Genomic DNA, 27571 nt, shown 5'->3' with positions numbered 1-27571 from the left:
CTCGCCCAAGCCTCTCCAGGTTCTCCTTTACCCAAATCCAGATAGCAGATGTTCTGAAAGAGCTGCAAAACCTGGACCCGTACAAATCAGCTGGGCTTGACAATCTGGACCCTCTATTTCTGAAACTATCCGCCGCCATTGTCGCAACCCCTATTACCAACCTGTTCAACCTCTCTTTCATATCGTCTGAGAACCCCAAGGATTGGAAAGCTGCCGCAGTCATCCCCCTCTTCAAAGTGGGAGACACCCTGGACCCAAACTGTTACAGACCTATATCCATCCTGCCCTGCCTATCTAAGGTCTTCGAAAGCCAAGTCAACAAACAGGTCACTGACCATCTCGAATCCCACCGTACCTTCTCTCTCTGCAATCTGGTTTCCGAGCCGGTCACGGGTGCACCTCAGCCACACTCAAGGTACTAAAGGATATCATAACCGCCATCGATAAAAGACAGTACTGTGCAGCCGTCTTCATCGACCTTACCAAGGCTTTCGATTCTGTCAATCACCATATTCTTATCAGCAGACTCAGTAGCCTCGGTTTTTCTGATGACTGCCGTGCCTGGTTCACCAACTACTTTGCAGACAGAGTTCAGTGTGTCAAATCGGAGGGCATGCAGTCCGGTCCTCTGGCAGTCTCTATGGGGGTGCCACAGGGTTCAATTCTCGGGCCGACTCTTTTCTCTGTATATATCAATGATGTTGCTCTTGCTGCGGGCGATTCCCTGATCCACCTCTACGCAGACGACACCATTCTGTATACTTCCAGCCCGTCCTTGGACACTGTGCTATCTAACCTCCAAACGAGCTTCAATGCCATACAACACTCCTTCCGTGGCCTCCAACTGCTCTTAAACGCTAGTAAAACCAAATGCATGCTTTTCAACCATTCGCTGCCGGCACCCGCACGCCTGACCAGCATCACCACCCTGGATGGTTCCGACCTTGAATATGTGGACATCTATAAGTACCTAGGTGTCTGGCTAGACTGTAAACTCTCCTTCCAGACTCATATCAAACATCTCCAATCGAAAATCAAATCTAGAGTCGGCTTTCTATTCCGTAACAAAGCCTCCTTCACTCACGCTGCCAAACTTACCCTAGTAAAACGGACTATCCTACCGATCCTCGACTTCGGCGATGTCATCTACAATATAGCTTCCAACACTACTCTGCAAACTGGATGCAGTTTATCACAGTGCCATCCGTTTTGTCACTAAAGCACCTTATACCACCCACCACTGCGACCTGTATGCTGTAGTCGGCTGGCCCTCGCTACATATTCGTCGCCAGACCCACTGGCTCCAGGTCATCTACAAGTCCATGCTAGGTAAAGCTCCGCCTTATCTCAGTTCACTGGTCACGATGGCAACACCCACCCGCAGCACGCTCTCCAGCAGGTGTATCTCACTGATCATCCCTAAAGCCAACACCTCATTTGGCTGCCTTTCGTTCCAGTTCTCTGCTGCCTGTGACTGGAACGAATTGCAAAAATCGCTGAAGTTGGAGACTTTTATCTCCCTCACCAACTTCAAACATCTGCTATCTGAGCAGCTAACCGATCGCTGCAGCTGTACATAGTCTATCGGTAAATAGCCCACCCATTTTTACCTACCTCATCCCCATACTGTTTATATTTATTTACTTTTCTGCTCTTTTGCACACCAATATCTCTACCTGTACATGACCATCTGATCATTTATCACTCCAGTGTTAATCTGCAAAATTGTAATTATTCGCCTACCTCCTCATGCCTTTTGCACACAATGTATATAGACTCTCTTTTTTTTCTACTGTGTTATTGACTTGTTAATTGTTTACTCCATGTGTAACTCTGTTGTCTGTTCACACTGCTATGCTTTATCTTGGCCAGGTCGCAGTTGCAAATGAGAACTTGTTCTCAACTAGCCTACCTGGTTAAATAAAGGTGAAATAAAAAAATTATAAAAAAATGTTAAAAATCCCCAATTCTGAAGTCCCCACATGTATTGTGCTAAAAGTTAACTTACCTTACATTCGCTATAAAGTAGTGGGTGGTGGTCACGAAGATGACTCGAGATTTTAAGTGTTGCCCCCTTTCGCAGCAATTATTATTATTTATTTTTTTGGCATGTTCTGCAGACAGTGGGACCATCTTCAGTTAAGTTTCCCTCAGCACTCTTGAAAAAACCCAAAATACGACCACACTTCAGATTTGGTCCTTTTGGAAGGCTGAAAAATCTCCCGATCGCGGTCACTGCCTTCCGCCATGTTTTCACACAAAACAAAACCCAGGTTGCATGCTGCGTCTGCGTCAGACTGTTGCTAACTTTGGTTGATACTGGACAGCATTTACCGAGAGTTTTTCAAACCGTGATAATCAAACACGGTTTTAATGATAATTAAAATTTGAAACTGTAATATTAACCGTTGAGAATTTTACCATGGTTTATCGTGAATCTGGTAACCGTGTCTTCCCTACACACTACCCTCTAGTAAACTTGCAGTCGGAGGCTGAGCAGTTGCCATACCAGGCAGTGATGCAACCCGTCAGGATGCTCTCTGGTGCAGCTGTAAAACCTTTTGAGGATCTGAGGACCCATGCCAAATCTTTTCAGTCTCCTGAGGGAATATGTTTTGTCGTACCCTCTTCACGGCTGTCTTGGTGTGCTTGGACCATGTTAGTTTGCTGGTGATGTGGACGCCTAGGAACTTAAAGCTCTCAACCTGCTCCACTACAGCCCTGCGATGAGAATGGGGACGTGCTCGGTCCTCTTCCTGTAGTCCACAATCATCTCCTTTGTCTTGATCACGTTGAGGGATAGGTTGTTGTCCTGGCACCACACGGTCAGGTCTCTGACCTCCTCTCTTATAGGCTGCCTCATTGTTGTGATCAGGTCTACCACTGTTGTGTCATCAGCAAACTTAATGATGGTGTTGGAGCCGTGCCTGGCCATGCAGTCATGAGTGAACAGGGAGTACAGGAGGGGACTGAACACGCAACCCTGAGGGGCCCCCCCGTGTTGAAGATCAGCGTGGTGGATGTGTGGTTACCTACCCTTACCACCTAGCAGTGGCCCATCAGGAAGTCCAGGATCCAGTTGCAGAGGGTGTTTAGACCCAGGGTCCTTAGCTAAGTGATGAGCTTTGAGGGCATTATGGTGTTGAACGCTGAGCTGTAATCAATGAACAGCATTCTCACATAGGTGTTCCTTTTGTCCAGGTGTGAAAGAGCAGTGTGGAGTGCAATAGAGTTGCATCGTCTGTGGATCTGTTGGTGCGGTATGCAAATTGGAGTGGGTCTATGGTTTCTGGGATAATGGTGTTAATGTGAGCCATGACTAGCCTTTTAAAATTATTTCATGGCTACAGATGTGAGTACTACAGGTCGGTAGTCATTTAGGCAAGTTACCTTAGTGTTATTGGGCACAGGGACTATTGTGGTCTGCTTGAAACATGTTGGTATTACAGACTCAGACAGGGAGAGGTTGAAAATGTCAGTGAAGACATTTTCCAGGTGGTCAGTGCATGCTCGGAGTACATCTCCTGGTAATCCGTATGGTCCTGCAGCCTTGTGAATGTTGACCTGTTTAAATGTCTTACTCACATCGACTGCGAAGAGCGTGATCACACAGTCGTCCGAAACAGCTGATTCTCTCGTATGTTTCAGTGTTACTTGCCTCGAAGCGAGCATAGAAGTTATTTAGCTCGTCTGGTAGGCTTGTGTCACTGGGCAGCTCTCAGTTTTGCTTCCCTTTGTAGTCTGTAATAGTTTGCATGCCCTGCCACCTCCAACAAGCGTCGGAGCCGGTGTAGTACGATTCTATCTTAGTCCAGTATTGACCCTTTGCCTGTTTGATGGTTCGTCAGAGGGCATAGCAGGATTTCTTATAAGCTTCTGGGTTAGAGTCCAGCTCTTTGAAAGCGGCAGCTCTACCTTTTAGCTCAGTGTGAATGTTGCCTGTTATCCATACCTTCTGGTTGGGGTATGTACGTGCAGTCCCTGTGGGGACGACGTAATCGATGGACTTATTGATGAAGCCAGTGACTGATGTGGTGTACTCCTCAATGCCATCGGGTGAATCCCAGAACATATTCCAGTCTGTGCTAGCAAAACAGTCCTGTAACAGTCCTGTAGTTTAGTATATGCTTCATCTGACCACTTTTTTTATAGACCGAGTCACAGGTCCTTCCTGCTTTCATTTTTGCTTGTTAGCAGGAATCAGGAGGATAGAGTTATGGTCAGATTTGCCAAATGGAGGGAGAGCTTTGTACGTGTCTCTGTGTGTGGAGTAAAGGTGGTCTAGATTTTGTTTTCCCTCTGGTTGCACATTTAACATGCTGATAGAAATGAGGTGAAACTGATTTAAGTTTCCCTGCATTAAAGTCCCCAGACATTAGGAGTGCCGCCTCTGGATGAGCGTTTTCATGTTTGCTTATGGCGGTATACAGCTCATTGAGTGCGGTTTCAGTGCCTGCATCGGTCTGTGGTGGTATGTAGACAGCTACGAAAAATACAGATGAAAACTCTAGGTAGGTAGTGTGGTCTACAGCTTATCATGAGTGTCTTACTGCTGCTGTTCTATCCTGCCGATACTGTATAACCCGCCAGCTGTATGTTCTTAATGTCGTCATTCAGCCAGGACTCGGTGAAACATACGATATTACAGTTGTTAATGTCCCGTTGATAGGATACACTTGCTTTCAGTTCATCCCTTTTATTAGCTAACAGGATGGAAGGCAAAGGCAGATTAGCCACTCACAAAACAAGTTACGAACAATGTGGAAAAACAAACAAAATAGCATTGTTGGTTAATAGCCGATAAGACAGCAGCCATTCCCTCCGGCGCCATCTTCATGTCCAAGGGCGCGTTCTGAGAGCAGGCGCAGAACAGCTGGCTGGCATATTCAGTAATTTTCACAGTAATTTTCAACCTCTCCTGGTCCCATGTTTTAAGATGACCACAATCATTCTTGTCCCCAAGAACTCTTAAGGCTTCGTGACACAATGACTGCCGTCCTGTAGCTCTCACTTCTGTAATCATGAAGTGCTTTGAGAGGCTGGTTATGGCACACATTAACTCCACAATCCCAGACACCCTAGACCCACTCCAATTTGCATACCGCACCATCATATCCATAGACGACGCAATCTCAATTGCTCTCCACACTGTCCTCACCCACCTAGAGTGAATAAAACAGTAAATAAATAAATAATTACCGCACAAAACATTTTCTGATAGGGATTTATTGATACCAGTGATGCGTGCCGGCAGTCAGTCACATAGCCATTCGGTGTTGTTGTTTATGTATGCTGTAGCATTAGCAATGTCTTTCAAAGGGAGACGACTCACAAATGTGGAAATTCTGGAGATTTTTATAAATGAGTATGAAAGTCAGGAATCAGATTCTGACAGTGAGGAGCTGCCCCACCAACCTTGTAGCCATTGAGAACCCTGAATCTGAGGACCCCTTGTCCACTGACGAAGTCCCAGGTCCCTTCTGAAGATGGTGGTGGAGGCAGACCGACAGTGGATGAAGTACAGGAGGTCTGTGGTAGCTGGAAGGCCGCCGGCTATTTCACCCCTCCTGGCCCTGCAGTTTGCTTTGAGTCCCAGTCTGGAGTGCAAAGCCCCTTCCCATTTCCCCCTGAGGCAGAGGGCTTCAAGCTATTTCGGACAGAGGAGCTGGTGGGAGACTGGTGGCAGCTACATGAGAAGAGGGATCCAGGAGTGAGGGGGAAACTCGCTAAATGGGTGACAACCACAATGAGTGAAATTTATACCTTCCTGGTGACAAAGAAGAACTCCCGAAGAGAATACTGGAGCACAGATCCCATGTTTGCAACTCCCTTCGTTGCCACCCTCTTTTCCCAAGACCGCTTCCTAGTTCTGCAGCGATGCCTGCATTTCGTCAGCAATGCTACTGCCGACCTAAATGACCCGTTACACAAAATAAGAAATGTTCTTACCAGCCTGACATCAGAATTTTGTTGGGTCTTTGTGCCATACAAGGACCTATGGGTTGATGAGTCCCTGATGTTATGGAAGGGTAGGCTGGTGTTCCGTCAATATATTCCCTCCAAAAGGCACAGGTTTGGGGTCAAGTTCTTTGTCATGTGCGACGTGAAGACAGGATTTGTCCAGGACATTATAGTTTACACAGGGTCCACCACTGACATCCAACATTATGAGGGGCTTGGGGTGTCCGGGTCCGTGGTGATGACCACGCTGGCTCCTCATCTCGGCAAGGGACACACTTTGTATGTGAACAATTGGTACAGCAGTCCCACACTCTTCCAGCATCTGCTCTCCAACAGCACGGGGGCCTGTCAACAGGAAGGGGATGCCGGCATTCGGATGCAGAGAGGGGAGGTGGAGTTCAAGAAGAACGGTTGGCAGTAAAGTGGCATGACAAGTGAGATGATTACTGAACAAGGTATTTTTTTGTAATTGGACGTACAGTTCACATACAGTTTCATTATGCAACTATAGTGACAATATCTCACCCACCTACCCACTGCCTCATCATCCTCTCCCCTCCCTCATTGGTAAAGTAATTACCTACCAAAAGCCTCATGAGAGAGCTGTTAGAGGAGCACCACACCCCTTGGTGTCCATCCACTGGGGACCGTCCTGCTGCAGACAATCCCCTACGCCTCACTGCGTGGAATTTTCCCTGCAAGTCCCTCCAAACTGGTGCTCAAGGCACACTGAGGCACTGCATAGTCTGCCGGTCTGGGACTGGAAGAAGGAAGCAGAGGAGGTTGACAAAGCACCCGTGTTTAGCTTATGACACACCTCTGTGTTTCACCATGCTTTGGGGAGTACCATATGCTCAGGCACTATTGAGCTTATCTGTAGCGATTACTGACTGACCTGACGGGTGACTTGACCGGTGATCTGCCATGATACTATGATACTGTGCCTTTAGAGGTGGGGGTTGGGGGCGGGGAGGGGTGGAAATGCAGTTGTTGTTCAGTCACTGCATGAATATGGGTTATGCATATTCATAAGTTACCAGTCTTTCCTTGCTGTTTTTTTCCCCCTCTAGTAAAACACGTTTTTGTTGTTCAACCACCACCCAATACTTCAATGAAATGGATGACAATTCCATATAGTCCTTGCTGTGTTTTCACCCAGTAAAACTGTTAAGGAGTGTACACTAACATACAAACGCTGGCCTCAATCTTCAGCTCCAAAGATGTCCAGCTCCAGTTGTGATACTGGCAAATAATGTTCATGACTGTTATCTGGTTTTTAAAAGTACAGAATAAAGAGGAATTATTAGAATACGATATAGCAAGAAACATAACACTGCTATAAAAATCACAAATTGCATTGACAAAATCACAAATATGAGTTATATAACAGTAAGAAACAGTAACTGTTAAGCTCCACAAGGGGGCAGGACAGAGCAATGCTAAACAGGCCAAAAGAAAACATAAGGCCAGGGTAGCTTCAAAAGACAACACAAGCTAATACCTCTCTAACGCAATTATCATTGTTTTACATCGCTAATAGAAGAATGTAGCTAGCTACATAAGCACGATTGAGTATAACATAAAGGCTATGAAATTAGTGACGTTACCTTGCGCGTGGTTATCAATCAAATTCAAATTTATTTATATAGTCCTTCTTACATCAGCTGATGTCACAAAGTGCTGTACAGAAACCCAGCCTAAAACCCCAAACCGCATGCAATACAGGTGTAGAAGCACGGTGGCTAGGAAAAACTCCCTAGAAAGGCCAGAACCTAGGAAGAAACCTAGAGAGGAACCAGGTTATGAGGGGTGGCCAGTCCTCTTCTGGCTGTGCCGGGTGGAGATTATAACAGAACATGGCCAAGATGTTCAAATGTTCAAAGATAACGAGCAGGGTCAAATAATAATCACAGTGGTTGTCGAGGGTGCAACAGGTCAGCACCGCAGGAGTAAATGTCAGTTGGCTTTTCATAGCCGATCATTCAGAGTATCTCTACCGCTCCTGCTGTCTCTAGAGAGTTGGAAACAGCAGGTCTGGGACAGGTAGCACATCCGGTGAACAGGTCAGGATTCCATAGCCGCAGGCAGAACAGTTGAAACTGGAGCAGCAGCACGGCCAGGTGGACTGGGGACAGCAAGGAGTCATCAGGCCAGGTAGTCCTGAGGCATGGTCCTAGGGTTCAGGTTCTCCAAAAGAAAGAAAGAGGGAGAGAATTAGAGAGAGCATACTTAAATTCACACAGGACACCGGATAAGACAGGAGAAATACTCCAGACATAACAGACTGACCCTAGCCCACCGACACATAAACTACTGCAGCACAAATATTGGAGGCTGAGACAGGAGGGGTCGGGAGACACTGTGGCCCCGTCCGACAATACCCCCGGACAGGGCCAACCAGGCAGGATATAACCCCACCCACTTTGGGAATACACACACATTATGCTCCATACATACAGTGAGCACTTACTTTGATAGAAACTCACCCATGTCCAAAGTTATTATCATGTAGTAATGAAAACAACAATCAAGGCGACGTGAGCACCAGTCAGAAAATGTGAACAAGTTTATGCAGGTCCTTTTCTAACTGTTTGGGGTCTTGCTGTCAAGTTGCAGTCTATAATTACTTGTAATTATCTTCCGGCACCCCGCCCATCCAATCAAGATAAAACTGTCCCGTGGCTGAATCTAGTTGATGATCCCTGCTCTGATGGGCCCTAGTGCACTAAATAAGGAATAGGTTGTCATTTGAGACATGGAGCTGGGTGGGAATGAGAAGGGTCAGTGCTGCTATAGCTATAGCATAACCAGTCCATGGAGACGTCATTGCTTTACAGTACTGTAGCAACATGCAGCCATTAGGCCTGTACAAGCTGAACACTCCATTCAATAGCTCTGAAATATCACATATTACACTTGGCAATGGCCAGTTTTCCTGCATCATTTCATAAGCAGCACCCATGTGTCTCTAAAGGGAGTTAATGTAACTCTCCTGTTCTGTCAGCGCTGATCTTGTTAAGTCAGTGGGCCTGTGCGAGAGAGAACACACTTTGTGCCCCTGAACGCTGCTCCTTTACACTCAGGTGAAAATTAAAGGGGCATCTCAAAGACATACCAGCACTGCCTCTACGTCTGATGCATGGTGATAATTGAGTGGGCCTGTCGTCTGGCCTTGGCTGGCGTTTTGATGGTCCAATTGTTCCCAGCCATCTGGTGTCATTGAGGAGCTGTTGTAGCGCTGAGTGTAATGGCTCTGGTGGGAGGCCAGACCATCGCTCTTTAGGACGCTTTCCGGGGGGGGGGGGGGGTTTGTTTACCAACTCGTAGAAGAAGAAAAAATGATATGGAGATGGCCTCAATGGCGCTGGCCATGCTCTCACAGATGCCATAATGGGACAGATACAATGTTGCATCCTCTAACTAGATATTGACTACTATTCTCTCTCTGCCTTTTCATCTCCATCTATCTATTCTCCATCTTTCTATACTGAACTAAAAATACAAAACGCATGTAAATTGTCAGTCCCCTGTTACATGAGCTGAAATAATAAATCACAGAAGTGTTCCATACACACTAAATGCTTATTTCTCTCAATTTGTGTAAAATTTTGTTTACATCCCTGTTAGGGAGCATTTCTCCTTTGCCAAGATAATCCATCCACCTGACAAGTGTGGCATATCAAGAAGCTGATTAAACAACATGCTCATTACACAAGTGCACCTTGTAATGGGGACAATAAAAGGCCCCTCTAAAATGTGCAGTTTTGTCACACAACACAATGCCACAGAAGTCTCCACTTTTGAGGGAGCGTGGAATTAGCATGCTGACTACATGAATGTCCACCAGAGCTGTTGCTAGATAATTTAATGTTCATTTCTCTACCATAAGCCACCTCCAATGTCATTTTAGAGAATTTGGCAGTACGTCCAACCGACCTCATAACCGTAGACCATGTGTAACCATGCTAGCCTAGGACCTCCACATCCGGCTTCTTCACTTGCGGGATTGTCTGAGAGCCACCCGGACCGCTGATGAAATTGAGTATTTCTTTCTATAATAAAGCCCTTTTGTGGGGAAAAACAAATTATGATTGACTGGGCCTGGCTCCCCAGTGGGTGTGCCTATGCCCACCCATGGCTGCGCCCCTGCCTTGTCATGTGAAATCAATAGATTAGGCCTAATTTATTTATTTCAAGTGACTAATTTCATGCTTACTGTCCTCTCATTACTACTGCCTTCCTTTAGAAGGATAAATTGTTTCTCTTCACTGGCCACTGTACTGTACCACCTCTTCTTCTCCTCCCATCATCACTCATTTTCTCTCAATGGGAAAGAGAGCGAGAGAGAGAGAGAGAGAGAGAGCTACCAAACATTGGAAAGAGACCACTTTAGCTGAATAGTTAACCAGTGTAAAATACCCCCAAACAAATAAAAACCTTAACCAAATACAGAATTAGTGATCATAGCCTGGCAATTGAAACCGGACACCATCAAAATACATGGTTGGCCACAGATTTTACATTTTATTTGTTGAATTACATTCTAAATGTTGACCATTATTATATTTCTATATTGGATACTACCAGTCAAAAGTTGATTACCAGTCAAAAGTTGACACACCTACTCATTCCAGGGTATTTCTTTATTTTTATTATTTTCTACATTGTAGAATAATAGTGAAGACAACACTAAGAAATAACACATATGGAATCATGTACTAATCAAAAAAAGAGATTCTTCAAAGTAGCCACCCATTGCCTTGATGACAATCTATATGCGACTGCTCTCAGCTGAACAACAGCCTATCGACTAAATAATCCACCAGTCAAATAAAATGGGGTCAGCGCTAATATAATACACACATATATATTATACACTCAAGGACATTCAGAGACTTGTCCCGAAGCCACTCCTGCGTTGTCTTGCCTGTGTGCTTAGGGTCGTTGTCCTGTAGGAAGGTGAACCTTTGCCCCCAGTCTGAGGTACTTAGCGCTCTGGAACAGATTTTCATCAAGGATCTTTCCTCCAATCATCTTTACCTCGATCCTGACTAGTCTCCCAGTCCCTGCCGCTGAAAAACATCTCCACAGCATGATGCTGCCACCACTATGCTTCACTGTAGCGATGGTGCCCAGTTTCCTCCAGACATGACGCTTGGCATTCAGGCCAAAGAGTTAAATCTTGGTTTCATCAGACCAGAGGTCAGTCTTTAGGTGCCCTTTGGGAAATTCCAAGCAGGCTGTCATGTACCTTTTACTGAGGAGTGGCTTCTGTCTGGCAACTCTACCATAAAGGTCTGATTGGTGGAGTGCTGTAGAAATGGTTGTCCTCCTGGAAGGCTCTCCCATCTCCACAGAGGAACTCTGGAGCTTTGACTGAGTGACCACAGGGTTCCTGGTCACCTCCCTGACCAAGGACCTTCTCCCCTGATTGCTCAGTTTGGCTGGGTGGACAGCTCTTGGTGGTCCCAACCTTCTTCCATTTAAGAATGATGGAGGTTAATGTGCTCTTGGAGACCTTCAATGCTGAAGAAATGTTTTTGGTTCCCGCCGGATCTGTGCCTCAACACAATCCTGTCTCGGAGCTCTGACATGCACTGTCAACTGTGGGACCTTGTATAGACAGGTGTGTGCCTTTCCAAATCATGTCCAATCAATTTAATTTACCGCAGGTGGACTCCAATCAAGTTGTAGAAACATCAAGGATGATGGAAACAGCATGCACCTGAGCGCAGTTTTGAGTCTCATAGCATTTTTACTTATGTAAAAACAACATTTTTTGAAAATATTTTTCTCTTTGTCATTATGGGGTATTGTGTGTAGGTTGAATAATAATTTAATCCATTTTAGAATAAGGCTGTAACGTAACGAAATGTGGAAAAAGTCAAGGAGTCTGAATACTTTCCGAATACACTGTATATATATAAAAAAAAACGCAACAATTAACAATTTTACTGAGTTACAGTTCATAGGAGGAGATGAATGGAGAGCATTAGTCTCCAGTCCCGCCTAGTCTCAGCACGCACCGCACCACCATGTCCTTCACAATCACTTACCTCATTCTGCCTGAGAACGCAGTACATTTATATATAGGAAAGAAAAACGGTATATTACCACATCCTGTTATGCTGCGCACATAGAACATGTCCAGGAGTAAAACAGAAAGATGTATGGCTGGCTCTACACTACCGTTCAAAAGTTTGGGGTCACTTAGAAATGCCCTTGTTTTTGAAAGAAAGCAACTTTTTCGTCCATTTAAAATAACATCAAATTGATCAGAAATACAGTGTGGACATTGTTAATGTTGTAAATGACTATTGTAGCTGGAAATGGCAGATGTTTTATGGAATATCTACATAGGCGTACAGAGGCCCATTATCAGCAACCATCATTCCTGTGTTCCAATGGCACGTTGTGTTAGCTAATCCAAGTTTATCATTTAAAAGGCTATTTGATCACTAGAAAACCCTTTTGCAATTATGTTAGCACAGCTGAAAACTGTTGTTCTGATTGAAGAAGCAATAAAACTGTCCACCTTTAGACTTGTTTAGTATCTGGAGTATCAGCATTTGTGGGTTCGATTACAGGCTCAAAATGGCCAGAAACTAAGATCTTTCTTCTGAAACTCGTCAGTCTATTCTTGTTCTGAGAAATTAAGGTTATTCCATGCAAGAAATTGGCAAGAAACTAAAGATCTCGTAATACTCCCTTCACAGAACAGCGCAAACTGGCTCAATAGAAAGAGGAGTGGGAGGCACATTTGAGCAAGAGGACCAGTACATTAGAGTGTCTAGTTTGAGAAACAAACGCCTCACAAGTCCTCAACTGGCAGCTTCATTAAATATTACCCACAAAACACCAGTCTCAACGTCAACAGTGAAGAGGTGACCCCGGGATGCTGGCCTTCTAGGCAGAGTTGCAATGAAAAAGCCATATCTCTGTCCAGTGTTTGTTCTTTTGCACATCTTAATCTTTTGTTTTTATTGGCCAGTCTGAGATATGGCTTTTTGGCGTTTCTGTGACTTCAGCTTCTGTAGCGGCAGGTAGCCTAGTGGTTAAAGCGTTGGACTCTAACCACTTGGACTTGCAAGTTCGAATCCCTGAGCTGACAGGGTAAATATCTGTTGTTCTGCTCCTGAACAAGGCCCACTGTTCCTAGACTGTCATTGAAAATAAGAATTTGTTCTTAACTTGCCTAGTCAAATAAATGTAAAAAAAAAAATGTTAATAATAATATTATCATGGAGGGCAGGTAGTTTGCATCCGGTGATGTGTTGTGCAGACCACACCACCCTGTTGTGTCATCTGCAAACTTGATGATTGAGTTGGAGGCGTGCATGGCCATGCAGTCATGGATGAACAGGGAGTACATGAGGGGGCTGAGCATGCACCCTTGTGGGGCCCCAGTGTTAAGGATCAGCGATGTGGAGGTGTTGTTTCCTACCTTCACCACCTGGGGGTGGCCTGTTAGGAAGTCCAGGACCCAATTGCACAGGGCGGGGTTCAGTCCCAGGGCCTCGGGCTTAATGATAGCTTGGAGGGTACTATGGTGTTAACTGCTGAGCTATAGTGAACGAACAGCATTCTTACATAGGTATTCATCTTGTCCCGATGGTTGTGGCCTTCAAGCTAAACTGATGTGATTTGATTGATGCCTGACAGTGAAGAGGCTGTAGTTAATCTCCATAACTGAACAGTAGCATACTACACACTCTGCATAGTGAAAAGGATCGCCTTTTTTTACCCAATAAATTATTAGAAAATAATTCTATATAGGTCTCTCCCCACTACCTGCTGACTGACTGCACTGCAGTGACTGGTCTGGTCTAGAGAGGCTGACTGGGGCCAGATGGACTGTTTGCTGAGCCTCGGTAAAGACAGGGAGACTGAGTAATAATGATGGTAGTGTCTCCAGAGGCCAGACATCGCTCACTCTCTTTTTATACCATTACTACCATGTTGACATAGATCAAATAAGTCTTATATGTATGAGGTGGATGGGCTTTATAGTTTTCAACAGAGAGAAACGCTTAGCTGTTTTTAAATGATACTCAAGGTAATATCAAGCCTTTTTTGTAATTGGCTGAGGAGAAATAGACTAGGGGGGTGGGGGGCGTTGTACGAAAAAAAGTAATCAGCAATTGAATCGTCTTTAACCAGTCAGAGTATCAAAGCCAATGACACATTTTCATTTTCACATTTTACCCACGTGCGTTCTGGCTCGGGCCTAATCCATCGGTTTCTGGACTACGGGTCAGAAAGATACTCCGATCCAGACTCACTGCTGAGAAGGAACTAATGTCCGTAGCCGTGGCTTAGCGTTTGGCCAGAGCAGGGAGTCTGGGTAGCATGTAGGTAAAGGGATAGTATTTTTCTAACCTGTCTGTATCTCCATTTCAACCCCCTGAAGACCGTACAGTATATCAGTGACACCATTTGACTACCGTATGTTTTCTCTTCACACAGTGATGCTGCAGCCCTACAACATAGGCTACAGTCCAGTTATCATCTGTTCCACAGCCCAGGCTTTCTATAATGTAAGACCCTTGGTCGTGTCTTGAAGGTCGTGTCTACAATTGACACTTACGTACGACTTCTGTTATAAGAAAAACTAGATTGCATTGAAAAGACGGGTCTGGGGCCTCCCGGGTGGCGCAGTGGCTAAGGGCGCTGTACTGCAGCGCCAGCTGTGCCACCAGAGACTCTGGGTTCTGCGCCCAGGCTCTGTCGTAACCGGCCGTGACCGGGAGGTCCGTGGGGCGACGCACAATTGGCCTAGCGTCGTCCGGGTTAGGGAGGGTTTGGCCGGTAGGTATATACTTGTCTCATCGCGCATCAGCGACTCCTGTGGCGGGCCGGGCGCAGTGCGCGCTAACCAAGGTTGCCAGGTTCACAGTGTTTCCTCCGACACATTGGTGCGACTGGCTTCCGGGTTGGATGCGTGCTGTGTTAAGAAACAGCGCTGTGCTTCCGAAGAGCTGCTGGCAAAACGCACGAAAGTGCTGTTTGAATTAATGATTACGGGCCTGCTGCTGCTCAGTCAGACTGCTCTATCAAATCAGACTTAATTATAACATAATAACACACAGAAATACGAGCCTTTGGTCATTAATATGATCGAGTCCGGAAACTATCATTTCGAAAACAAAACGTTCGGTATTTTATCTAAGGGGTGGCATCCCTAAGTCAAAATATTCTTGTTACATTGCACAACCTTCAATGTATGTCATAATTACGTAAAATTCTGGCAAATTAGTTCGCAATGAGCCAGGCAGCCCAAACTGTTGCATATACCCTGACTTGCGTGCAATGAACGCAAGAGAAATGACACAATTTTACCAGGTTATTATTGCCTGCTAAACTGGATCAGTAGTTATAACTAGTCATTATGATTGATTGTTTTTTATAAGATAGGTTTAATGCTAGCTAGCCATTTATCTTGGCTTCTACTACATTCGTGTAACAGGCAGGCTACTCGTGGAGTGTAATGGTTAGAGTGTTGGACTAGATAACTGTGCAGCTGCAAGATTGAAACCCCTGAGCTGACATGGTGAAAATCTGTCGTTCTGCCCCTGAACAAAGCAGTTAACCCACAGTTCCTAGGCAGTCATTGAAAATAAGAATGTGTTCTTAACTGACTTGCCTAGTTAAATAAAAAGGTATAAAAAAATTATTTAAAATGTAAAAAATAATAATAATATTCAGAAATCAGCGCCCAAATATACCGATTTCCGATTGTTATGAAAACTTGAAATCGGCCCTAATTAATCGGCCATTCCGATTTTAATCGGTCGACCTCTAGTCTGGACGCACAAAAGTCGCCTTGTGGTCTGATTGTGTTCAGGTCTGGCTGACCACTTCAGGAGGTGGTCAGGAATGCATTGTTTTTGGATTTCTCCTCAGTCTGGACGCAATCAGGCTACCGAAAGCGCATACAGTTGGCGACGTCATCAGCACTCCCCCCACAAGTTTCCAGAGAACTTCTGATTTGGGACCAAGAGGCACCTTTTCATTATAATGTTGGAGGAACGCAGTTGCTGGCCTCATAAATGCTAGCTAATATTTAGAAAAACAATGTTTTGTTTGGCTAGAGTTATGCTAACCTGTTTGCAATCCCTTTTGCGTTGCTTTCTAGCTTGCAGGCTAGATACAGATGTTAGCCTGCTAGTTAGCTACAGTAGTTAGATACTGCCATCAGTTGTTGTGTTATTATATTCTGCCTATTCCACCGTTTGTAGAATGCAAACTCAAAAAAAAATTGGGGATGCATACCAGCAAAGCCACTACACTACACAACACTAAACAATACATTAATTGCACTTTAACTGTGACAAGCGGTGTCCACAAACTGTTAGGGCCTACACAAAGCTGTCCCAACAGCAGAGCTTTCTTTCCAACACCATGGAGTGAATCCTTACCACTGCTACACCTGGCTGTCAGCTGAGCCTTGTCTGGCAGCGAAACAGTTAATTCAGCCTCATTTACTGCCTTTAAAAAAAACATAGCTGATGTGGCTGACTTGCTTAAACAAATGTAGTTTCTAATGACAATTGAGATGCACAAACTATGCTCCCATGTAGCTCAGTTGGTAGAGCATGGTGCTTGCAATGCTAGGGTTGTGCGTTTGATTTCAGTAATAGTCTGCTAAATTACTCAAATGTAAAAAATGCATAAGAGAACAATTGTGCGGATAAAAGGCAAACTGTAATTTTGATTAAGACATTAATGAGCGAGCAAAGACGGACGTAGTCAATATAACTATTTATTTAGTACTTTTGAAATGTACAGGGACAGAATTCAGAACATGGGCCATTCTTACATTATTCTCCCCGTAGGATGAATAAATGTGGCATATAAGCAGACAATGAAAGCTCTTACAATATTTGATGATGACATTTCTCTATTACAGGCTATAGGCTACATAGTAGGCTAAGTTATGGGGGAGAAAGTGACCAAATTATTACGGTGAGGCACATGGGTTACTAACAGCTAACTCCACAACATACACATAGTATTACTTTCTTAGCTACAGTATACATATCCCCCTGGCATATTACATCATTTATGCAGCAGCATAGAATACATTTTTGGACTCAGCATTATGCTAGCTAAGGTTTTGAAAGTATGATATTGACATGATCAGTCCAATCAAAGCCACGGTAGATATAACGTGATTTGACGTCATTTTATCTGTGGCCAATGACCTTGAGCCTTCAAATGTAAATATATGGCAGCACCCAAGGGGGGCTTGAACTTTCTAGCTTTCCCTGTAGATTTTGTGGCGACGTCGTGTCCCAATGAGTGACAGAACACTGAGCCAATCACGGCGCAACTAGAGAAAATTGCCAACCCCATACTCTCTCTGTATTTTCCACTGTCTGCTCCTCCACCACAGAAAGCACTGAGCTAGGCTGAAACACCTGCATTTTGAGCTGCCTTACACAAGAAAACAAAAAAGAGACTATGTTTATATGCAGCTTTATTAACTCTGTTTATTTATTTTTACATTGTTTGCAAACTGATATGTGACAAAATGCCAAAATAACATGCAAAACAGGCAACAACAGGTGGGGTTCTGCCACTGCACAGCACAGAGACAGAGGCAGGCTGTTTGAGTGTGATTTGCATCTAGAGTGGATAGTGTTGTCAACAAATCAGACGGCGTGATAACGGAACTGCTGAAGGCTGTATTGTTGTGCTTCTGCCTGTCATTGACTGCTCGCTGAGGAGAAAGCCATGCGTCACTCAATGCCCCCTCACTCAGCCCCTCGCACAATCTTGAGTGACAGAACTGGGGTGCTAACTGTAACACACCCCCTCCAATCACTGCGAACACAACTCCTTACAGACACTCTTCACCCTCCTCAAGATGGCTCTTTCCTTATCAAGCCTTTTTCCTTTCATTCGTTCTCTCTCTTTCTACCTCTCTCCCCTCTCTGTCTCTCCCTCTCTCTCTCCCTCTCTCTCACTCATATGAAGTACTCCTGTGATAAGAGCCGTTGAGAGTAGAAAGCCAGTACTTAATGATCCTCATCAAATCAACATGCTTATAGAGAGTCTCCGGGTGCTTCTGAGGTGCTGTTACCATTGTTTATTCTGGTGACATTATTGAGTGTGTCGTGTTGTCAAGTAGCCTCTGTATGACGAGTGGTGACTGGAGTATTGACATGGTCTGTCCCAACATAAAACAATGATCAACTGAGACCCTGCTTGACACCGTTGAGTCTTTGTTATTCATTGGTATTTCCTTTCTAGTCCTGTGTGCTGATGTGACAGAAAAGTGTGTGACATAAAGAGAGACCTCCAGAGAATCCCAGCTTTGATCGAGGGGATTGGGAAATAAGGTGAATCATATAATATTATGCAATTTAGTAGACACCTTTATCCAAACAGGACTGGCTTTTATCTCTAAATTTACACTGTCTGCGAGACATCTGTGAATCACCTCACCTCCACCACACATTTGATCATTTTATCACGACAGTGCTGTTTCTCAGCCTTTGCGCTTAAACCAGATTCTATGTGTGCCTGTGTGTGCTATTCAAAGGGGTGTGTGGAGGGTTGGGCTGTTTGTAGGGCTGGGCAATATGGCCCAAATATCAACGTTTCTTTCAAATTTTGACGGTATTTTATGTTTTTTTTGAATAATACAAGTTCTAAATGTGCTTTGAGTAGCTTTTGGAATCGTTATCTAGCGCATACAACTATCTCTGACATCACACAAATTTTCGATTTACCTGATATCGTCGAATGGCTAACATTCGATGTCTGCGGATGCGTTGTCTTCTAGCCAAGATATGAAATGCAATCATAATTGACTGTAGTGCATAAAAAGCACACAATAGCTACCGGTGGTTCCATGATGACTGAAAACACAACCGTGGGACGAACGAGTGACAAATCTCTGGGCAAGGGCTATCCATTTTTAAATGAATTCATTCATTCTTCCCTTGCCCTACAAGTGTCAACTCCTCATACGTCATCAGAAGTGTCCACCTTATTTGAGGGCTGAGGGGAGAGGATGTATTTTTATTTTTGGAATGCAGCCAGTGTTGTTTGACATGAAAAATAATGAAAATGCCAGGGAGGAGTTATTGTGACTGGTAGGAACCAAAAGTGTTGGTCAGTGTTTCCTACGGGAACCTACAATCTTGAGCTACATTAAATGTTTTATTTTAATGTATTAAAACATTAAATGTTTTCTTTTTTAAAACGAACATCAAAAAATTTATGCTAGGCTGTTTTCTGGCAATTGTGCCCAATGTTAAGACTACAGACCGTTATAAATGGCCCATTTGCGAGATTGACTTGTCATTTCAATAGGCATAGGCTACAGACTAAAATCTGGGTTTATGATTGCAACTATGCCATGGTTTGCTTATATAAACCTAGGTAGCCTATAGCCCCTGATAGGCCCAAATCTCATTTCAGATCGTCTACAGTAGCCTAGGCAATATGTAGGCAATATTTAAATTAAACAATTTAGCAGCTTGCTTAGTTCCAATTAACAGACTAATTTATTCAACATGAATAGTGAGTCAATTTCGAGATAAGAAGTGCATGTGTTTCCCAATAGCCTGCTGGATTAGGCTACTGAGGAGTGGGTGATAATTGCAATCACTGAATTAAATATTAAGCATATTCAATTCATATAAATATTATTGTCAACAACAGCCAGTGTTTAATAAAAAACATTTGTTTTACCTGTAGCCTAATCTGACTAGTTACCGTCAATCTAATACGTTCTAATCGACAATTGCGATAGAGCTTTGATAACTTCCGATTGAATGAACTAAACATGCCCATTAATTATTGCATAATAACACAAGGCTACAACAATAAACTGAAGTTATGGGATATTTATTTAATCCGTTTTCCATGTCCCGGTAGGCTACACAAGTGGCACAAATTGATTTGCAATGACTCCAGTGATATCTTCATTTCAACATGTTTATTGTATCAGTAGCCTACAATGGCATATAAATGAATAGGCTACATTATGCCCTAATAGAAACAAATGTATCATTCTTCACATTTAATGTCAGTTTCATTGAAGACTTTAACCCCACCCACCTATTAAAAAGAACCACGTGGGGGAATTCCTTCACTTCCCTTTTCAAATTTCCCAAGAACTGAGCATGCGTTTTCTTCTTTCAGCTAAGTATACATTGGAATGCAGTTTAAACCAAAATCGTTTTCCATTGCTTTGTCTCCATTATTTCTTGATGTGCATCAGTTATAGCATGTTAATGTCTTAAGGAAAGAGGGTGGGAAATAGGTTCCATAATGACAATCTACAGCGCATTTGGAAAGTATTCAGACCACTTGACTTTTAACCACATTTTGTTCCCTTACTGCCTTATTCTAAAATGGTTTAAATAAAAAAGAATGTACTCACCAATCTACACATAATACCCCATAATGACGACGCGAAAATTGTAGAAATGTTTTCATGTCTTAAAAATAAAAGGCACCTTATTTCCATAAGTATTCAGATCCTTTGCTATGAGACGCGAAATTGAGCTCAGGTGCATCCTGTTTCCATTGATCATCCTTGAGATGTTTCTACAAATTCAATTGATTGGACATGATTTGTAAAGACACACCTGTCTATATAAGGTCCCACAGTTGACAGTGCATGTCAGAGCAAAAACCAAGCCATGCGGTCAAATGAACTGTCCATAGAGCTCCAAGACAGGATTGTGTTGAGGCACAGATCTGGGAGGGGTACCAAAACATGTATGCAGCATTGAAGGGCCCCAAGAACACAGTGTGGCCTTCATCATTCTTAAAAGGAAGAAGTTTGGAACAACAAAGACTCTTCCTAGATGTGGCCGCCAGGCCAAACTGAGCAATCAGGGAACAAGGGCCTTGGTCAAGGAGGTGACCAAGTTTCTCTGTGGAGATGGGAGAACCTTCCAGAAGGACAACCATCTCTGTAGCACTCCACCAATCAGGCCTTTAAGGTAGAGTGGCCAGACGGAAGCTACTCCTCAGTAAAAGACAACCCACTTGGAGTTTGCCAAAAGGCACCTAAAAACTCTATGAGAAACAAGATTCTCTGGTCTGATGAAACCAAGATTTAACTCTTTGGCCTGAATGCCAAGCATCACATCTGGAGGAAACCTGGCACCATCCCTATGATGAAGCATGGTGGTGGCAGCATCATGCTGTGGGGATGTTTTTCAGCGGCAGGCACTCGGAGACTAGTCAGGCTGGAGGGAAAGATGAACGGAGCAAAGTACAGAGAGATCCTTGATGAAAACATGCTCCAGAGCGCTCAAGACCTCAGACTGGGGCGAAGGTTCACCTAAGCACACAGCCAAGACCATGCAGGACTGACTTTGGGACAAGTCTCTGAATGTCCTTGAGCGGCCCAGGCAGAGCCTGGACTTGTACCCGATCGAACATCTCTGGAAAGACCTGAAAATAACTGAGTGACACTTCCCATCCAACCTGACAGAGCTTGAGAGGATCTGCAGAGAAGATGGGAGAAACTCTCCAAATACAGGTGTGCCAAGCTTGTAGCATCATACACAAGAAGACTCGGGGCTGTAATTGCTGCCAGAGATGTTCAACACAGTACTTAGTAAAGGGTCTGAATACTTATGTAAATGTGATATTTCTGTTGTTTTTTTATATACATTAGCAAAAATCTCATCTGTTTTTGCTTTGTCATTATGGGGTATTGTGTGTGGATTGAGAGGAGAGAAAAAAACGATTTAATCTGCACTGTAATATAAGAATATGAATATGTACTGTATTTATGAATAGTGTGTAAATAGTATTTTTGTTGTCTTTCCATTATGTAACTCTATAGAATTTATTTAGAATTTTATGTATGTCATGTTTTTCTTGTCTATGTATAACTGGTCTGTACTTTGTTGGGTATTTGTACGTTTTGTGTGGTCCCAAGGAAGAGTAGCTACTGCATCTGCATTAACTAATGGGGATCCTAAACTAAACTCTAATTTCTCTCCATTCTCCCTCTCTCCAACTCTCACTCGCCACTCTCACTTCCCATGACAGGCCATTCACAAGGAGGAGCAGCCACAGTGTCACTACTACAGTTGACTGAGGGATACTTGTCTATCTGTTTAGGCTGTATAGTCTTCCACTGGTTCACTCGGTCACATTCATCTATTTTGTCAAAAATTCCATTCCATCATGATCATCATGACATTAAAAAAAAACACCCATACGGCATAATTGATCAAAACGAGCAGAGGGCGAGAGATTGAGAGTACGGGAAACATCATTTCTCTAGAAATGCAATAGCTAGAACGTTATCGAGCAAAACGGATGAAAAGACAAATGTTCACAGTCCTCTGAATATGAGGGAACGATTTTGAACTGACTAAGTCAGACTGAGTGAATAATCAGAAGTCAATGGTCTGTCCTGTTCCGTGAGTGACTTTGTTCCTCTGTCCTTCTGTGTCCCCCTGCAGGCGCGCTGACTGAGTGCTATGACGAGCTGGGGAACCGCTACCAGCTGCCAGTCTACTGCCTGTCGCCACCTGTCAACATGATCGAGGAGAAGAGTGACCCGGAGAGTCTGGAGGTCAGCGAGCCGCCACCCAGCGAGGGCCAGGAGTGCCAGCTGCGCCTGCGCTTGTCTACGGGCCGGGACCTGCGCCTGGCGGTGAGGACCACGGACACGGTGCAGCACATGAAGCGCCGGCTGCAGACGGTGGAGGGCGTGGCGGCGGCCACCCAGCGCTGGTTCTTCTCGGGCCGGCCACTCACGGACAAGATGAAGCTGGAGGAGTTGAAGATCTCCAGGGACTACGTGGTGCAGGTGATTGTCAGCCAGCCGCCCGCCCCCCTGCCCACCCAGGCACCGCCCACCCCTATACCAGCCACGCCCGCCACACTACCCCAGGACCCCACACCCGTGGAAAACTAGTGCCTGGCACCCGGGGTGGGCATGCAGGAGGAGAGAGGACCACAATGGGAGGACCAGCTTGTGTCTAAGAGAGCGAGCGAGAGAGGGGTGGAAGTGTGTGTCTGTGTTGAGGGGGGTGTGTGAAGGAGCTAAGCAGGTAGAAGATTAAACACGTGTCTGCAAATGGGCTGAAACAGGACTAGAGAACCATTGAAAAGGTTTATTTACAGTTGAGTGTTTGTTAAGCTGTGTTACCTCCCTCCCTCTTCTCCCTCCTCGACGGGACGGCGAGGTTATTCTGCAAGGCATGCTAGGATAGCAGCAGGGGCGTGTCTGTGTCTCAGCCGGAACAGGAAGACTCCGCCTCCTCGATTGAAGACAACCAACCAGGAGCAGAAGAGACTCAACCACAAGACAGGACCACCTGCCAACCTGACTTTTAACAAATCAACCTTTTATAAAAACTATTTTTAAAAACTTGTCTTGCTTTTAGTGGAAACTGAACAACCAAAAAAATAAAGATCTGGGGAAACTATAAGGAACGGGGAAGAATATACAGTAACAACTTTTTCATTTTGCATTGTTCTTACTCTTGTTTTGATTTCACTGCTGTTGCATTTTAGTCCTTGTCTTTGTCAAGGATGATTCTGTATTGATTTGGAGGACTGGGTCAATGTTCCAGAACCTTACCTGCCTGCCTGCTCTCCATCTCCTCTATAGCTTCTAGTCAGTCAGCTGTCTGTCCTTCTATTGCTCCCTTTGTTATGCATCCTACCTGTAACAGTCTTGACCTGTAGCTTCTTTCTGCAGACATTACATGTAGCTCTGCCAGTCAACTCTTAAGCAGACGAATCACATGCTCTGGACAATACCTTTTTAATTCCTGTCTTGGTTTGTGAAGTTAGTAGGCCGTCACTGCGTCAGATTAGTTCCCTTCTCATTCTCCAGTGTACATCCCATCGCGTAAACTTGACACTCTCACTCTACAGTTGTCTGTGTGCACCTGACATTTGCTTGAGATGGAAATACAGTAGGTTTCCAGTTATTACAGGTGCAGAACTTTAAAAAAAATTTAAAAAAGGAAAACATGCAAACTGAATGTGCTGGGATGAGGTGTCAGTCATCGCAAAGTGTTACTAGCACTGTGTATAGAAATTCTGCTTCACTATACTTTAAGATACTTATCAGCGCAGTGTGTATTCAATTGGTGTGTGTGTGTGTGTGTGATAGAGAGAGCGAGAGTAAATGCATGTTTGAGAGGTTTTCGAGAGAAAGTGTTGGATGTACAGCTATGTTCACGTGCACAATATCTTCTGGTGACAAGAGCCAGACCTCAGAACATACCAAGAAGAGGTTACGACCTTAGCAGGTCTCTAGGGGTTGTACTGTGGAGTGTGGACATAAGTCACACCAGAGGTCTTGTCCTGTACTCCTGTAGCTGTTAAGACTTTGAGTAACATTTTTCTGCTTCTCTCTTTGTGTGTTTGAGTGTTTTAAGGCACATCAAGACTTATTCATGAAAAATGTATTTCAGAAACCTAGTTGCATATTTTGAAATAGAATGTTTTTAATTAAATTGACCAACATTTGTACTCCACAATCTCTCTCTCATTTCATTGGACCAGTTGTTGGTAATAGAAGAGCCTCTGGGGGTTTTGGTTAGAATGCAGAACTAAATGGAAGAACAGAACCAGCATGTTTGAAGAACAGAACCAGCCTATTTGGAATATGACCTATCCTGTATAGAAGACTACCTGTGGGTTCTACTTCACACAGGTGTGAAGAATAGGTTTGCAAAGGGAGGGTAATATTACTGGAATCCTGGTATCTTTCAAGGATTTGATGTAATCTATCACAAGACATCTAGTGGCTCTTTAGGGTACTTCAGATTATCACGTATCCGTAATAATCCTGGGCCTTATCACCAAAAAATATATGAAATATTAACATGATTTTAAAATAGAAAATAGAATGAGCTGTAAAATGTAGGTTTCTCCCATTTCGTGCCTAATGACCCCGTACACTGACGTTTTGTTGTGGGTTTAGAGGATGTTGACCTACGTCTGCAGCTGTGGAGGAAGAAATGTCCTCCACTTCCTCTGTGGGATTCCACCTATTGGAAAGACAATGAAAAACAGGGAAGCAGCTTTGTGATTGTGGTTCCATATTTCCTTTCATATGCTGACAGAGAGTAAATCACTTTTTTTTATCACAGTGGAGAGAGCGAGATGGGACCTTATGGCCATGTTAGGAAGACTAGATATTCTGTGCATATACTCATTTGCCTGGCCACCCATGGCACGCAAACCACCATCCACTCCTGTCCATGAGGCAGCCCATGGACCTAATCCTGTTTTTTCCTGCTAGAGGAAAGTCTGCTGTCAGCCATAAATTATGCGTTGTTTAGCTTGTGGACCTTTGCCCTTGTAATATTTTCATACTTTTACTACAAATGATTTGTCAGATAAACAGCATGGGGATTCCCCCTGGCCATGTGAAAGCCTGGTATGATGTATTAGGGGAGGGAAACCCAGAGCTGATGTAGGAAGTTTGTAGGAACATCAAAGATTTGTCTTTGCTTTTTAACGTTATACAGCTAGCTACTTATATTCAGGGGTGTGGGGCTCACAATAATGCATTTGACTATTTCTCAGTAGACCCAAAACAGCACGTGCCATGACACATTCACCCTACGATATGCTTACAATCCTCTGCGACAATAATGTCCCCGAATCCAACTACAGGAAGCCAAACAATGTAACCCGTTATTATGAATTCATCAAATGTGACATTAATTGTAGTGTATGACATTGAGAGAGACCCTCTGACAGCTACAGCGCCACCCAAGAGGGTCATTGGGAAAGACTCTAATGCTCTCAGCTCACCTCTCCTTTGCAATTAGTCTGATGGTGTAATCCATTCCTCTGTAAACGGATGCCATATCTAATCAACATTCCAACGCTAGGATAATTAGTAGGCCATCTTATCTGGGGGGGAGGATGCTGCTGCTGCTAATGAACTCTACCATGCATCCCAACGGTACGGACATATGAAGCCCACATGGCCGAGTCCAAGGAGCACACAGATTGAGATTTGGTCCCCCTCGTTTCATAAGGCAATCACAGTTTCATTTACCATAAAAACATACATTCTGATTAGGTTAATTTGCCTCTGAATTGGTTTGCACAGTCTCGGGGGATAAGCTATTCAAAAACAAATTACACAATGATATGAAGTGTATAAATGAAGAAAACCTTTCATTAGCTTATTTGAGATAAACTCAGCAAAAACAGAAACGTCCATTTTTCAGGACCCTGTCTTTCAAAGATAATTTGTAAAAATACCAATAACTTCACAGATCTTCATTGTAAAGGGTTTAAACACTGTTTCCTATGCTTGAACCAAAATTAATGAACATGCACCTGTGGAACGGTCGTTAAGACACTAACAGCATACAGACGGTAGGCAATTAAGGTCACAATTATGAAAACTTAGGACACTAAAGAGGACTTTCTACTGACTCTGAAAAACACTAAAAGAAAGATGCCCAGGGTCCCTGCTCATCTGCGAACATGCCTTAGGCATGCTGCAAGGAGGCATGAGGTCTGCAGATGTGGCCAGGGCAATAAATTGCAATGTCCATACTGTGAGACGCCTAAGACAGCGCTACAGGGAGACAGGACGGACAGCTGATCGTCCTCGCAGTGGCAGACCACTGCACAGGATCGGTACATCCGAACATCACACCTGCGGGACAAATACAAGATGGCAACAACAACTGCCCAAGTTACACCAGGAAAGCACAATCCCTCCAAAAAAGTGCTCTTCACTGACAAGTCGCGGTTTTGTCTCACCAGGGGTGATGGTCAGATTCGCGTTTATCGTCGAAGGAATGAGCGTTACACTGAGGCCTGTACTCTGGAGCGGGATCAATTTGGAGGTGGAGGGTCCGTCATGGTCTGGGGCGGTGTGTCACAGCATCATCGGACTGAGCTTGTTGTCATTGCAGTCAATCTCAATGCTGTGCATTACAGGGAAGATATCCTCATCCCTCATGTGATACCATTCCTGCAGGCTCATCCTGACATGACCCTCCAGCATGACAATGCCACCAGCCATACTGCTCGTTCTGTGCATGATTTCCTGCAAGACAGGACTGTCAGTGTTCTGCCACGGCCAGCGAAGAGTCCAGATCTCAATCCCATTGAGCATGTCTGGGACCTGTTGGATCAGAGGGTGAGGGCTAGGGTCATTCCCCCCAGAAATGTCCGGGAACTTGCAGGTGCCTTGGTGGAAGAGTGGGGTAACATCTCACAGCAAGAACTGTCAAATCTGGTGCTGTCCATGAGGAGATGCACTGCAGTACATAATGCAGCTGGTGGCCACACCAGCTACTGACTGTTACTTTTGATTTGGACCCCCCCCCCCCCCCCTTTGTTCAGGGACACATTATTACATTTCTGTTGTTCAGTTTATGTCTCAGTTGTTGAATCTTGTTATGTTCATACAAATATTTACATATGTTAAGTTTGCTGAAAATAAATGCAGTTGACAGTGAGAGGATGTTTCTTTTTTTATTCAGTACATAGCTATTAGGTACACATTCAGGAACCCTCTGGAACCCTCAGAAACTTTCATATGTTTTACATCACAATGAACTTGAGGTGCTATGCTTGAACCTCAGACACAGTTCCCTGTTCCAGTTCCTTGATGACACGTCTCGAG

At 44.2% G+C, this 27571-nt stretch overlaps 1 protein-coding gene across 1 annotated transcript in view; it reads left to right on the top strand.

Annotated features, from left to right (window-relative positions):
• Positions 1-23909, top strand: part of LOC109892999 (ubiquitin domain-containing protein 2) — a 70439-nt gene extending 46530 nt beyond the window's left edge. The window contains exon 3 of the mRNA XM_020485960.2: positions 22410-23909. Coding sequence (XP_020341549.1) covers positions 22410-22867 — 458 coding nt within the window. The 3' untranslated portion in view covers positions 22868-23909. The remainder of the gene's footprint in view (positions 1-22409) is intronic.
• Positions 23910-27571: the final 3662 nt, after the last annotated feature.

This window comes from Oncorhynchus kisutch, linkage group LG6 (assembly GCF_002021735.2).
Source record: "Oncorhynchus kisutch isolate 150728-3 linkage group LG6, Okis_V2, whole genome shotgun sequence".
In the NCBI taxonomy this organism is placed as follows: Eukaryota; Metazoa; Chordata; class Actinopteri; order Salmoniformes; family Salmonidae; genus Oncorhynchus; species Oncorhynchus kisutch.
The sequence above is the reverse complement of the archived record's forward strand: the minus strand, read 5'-3'. Positions and strand labels throughout refer to the sequence as shown.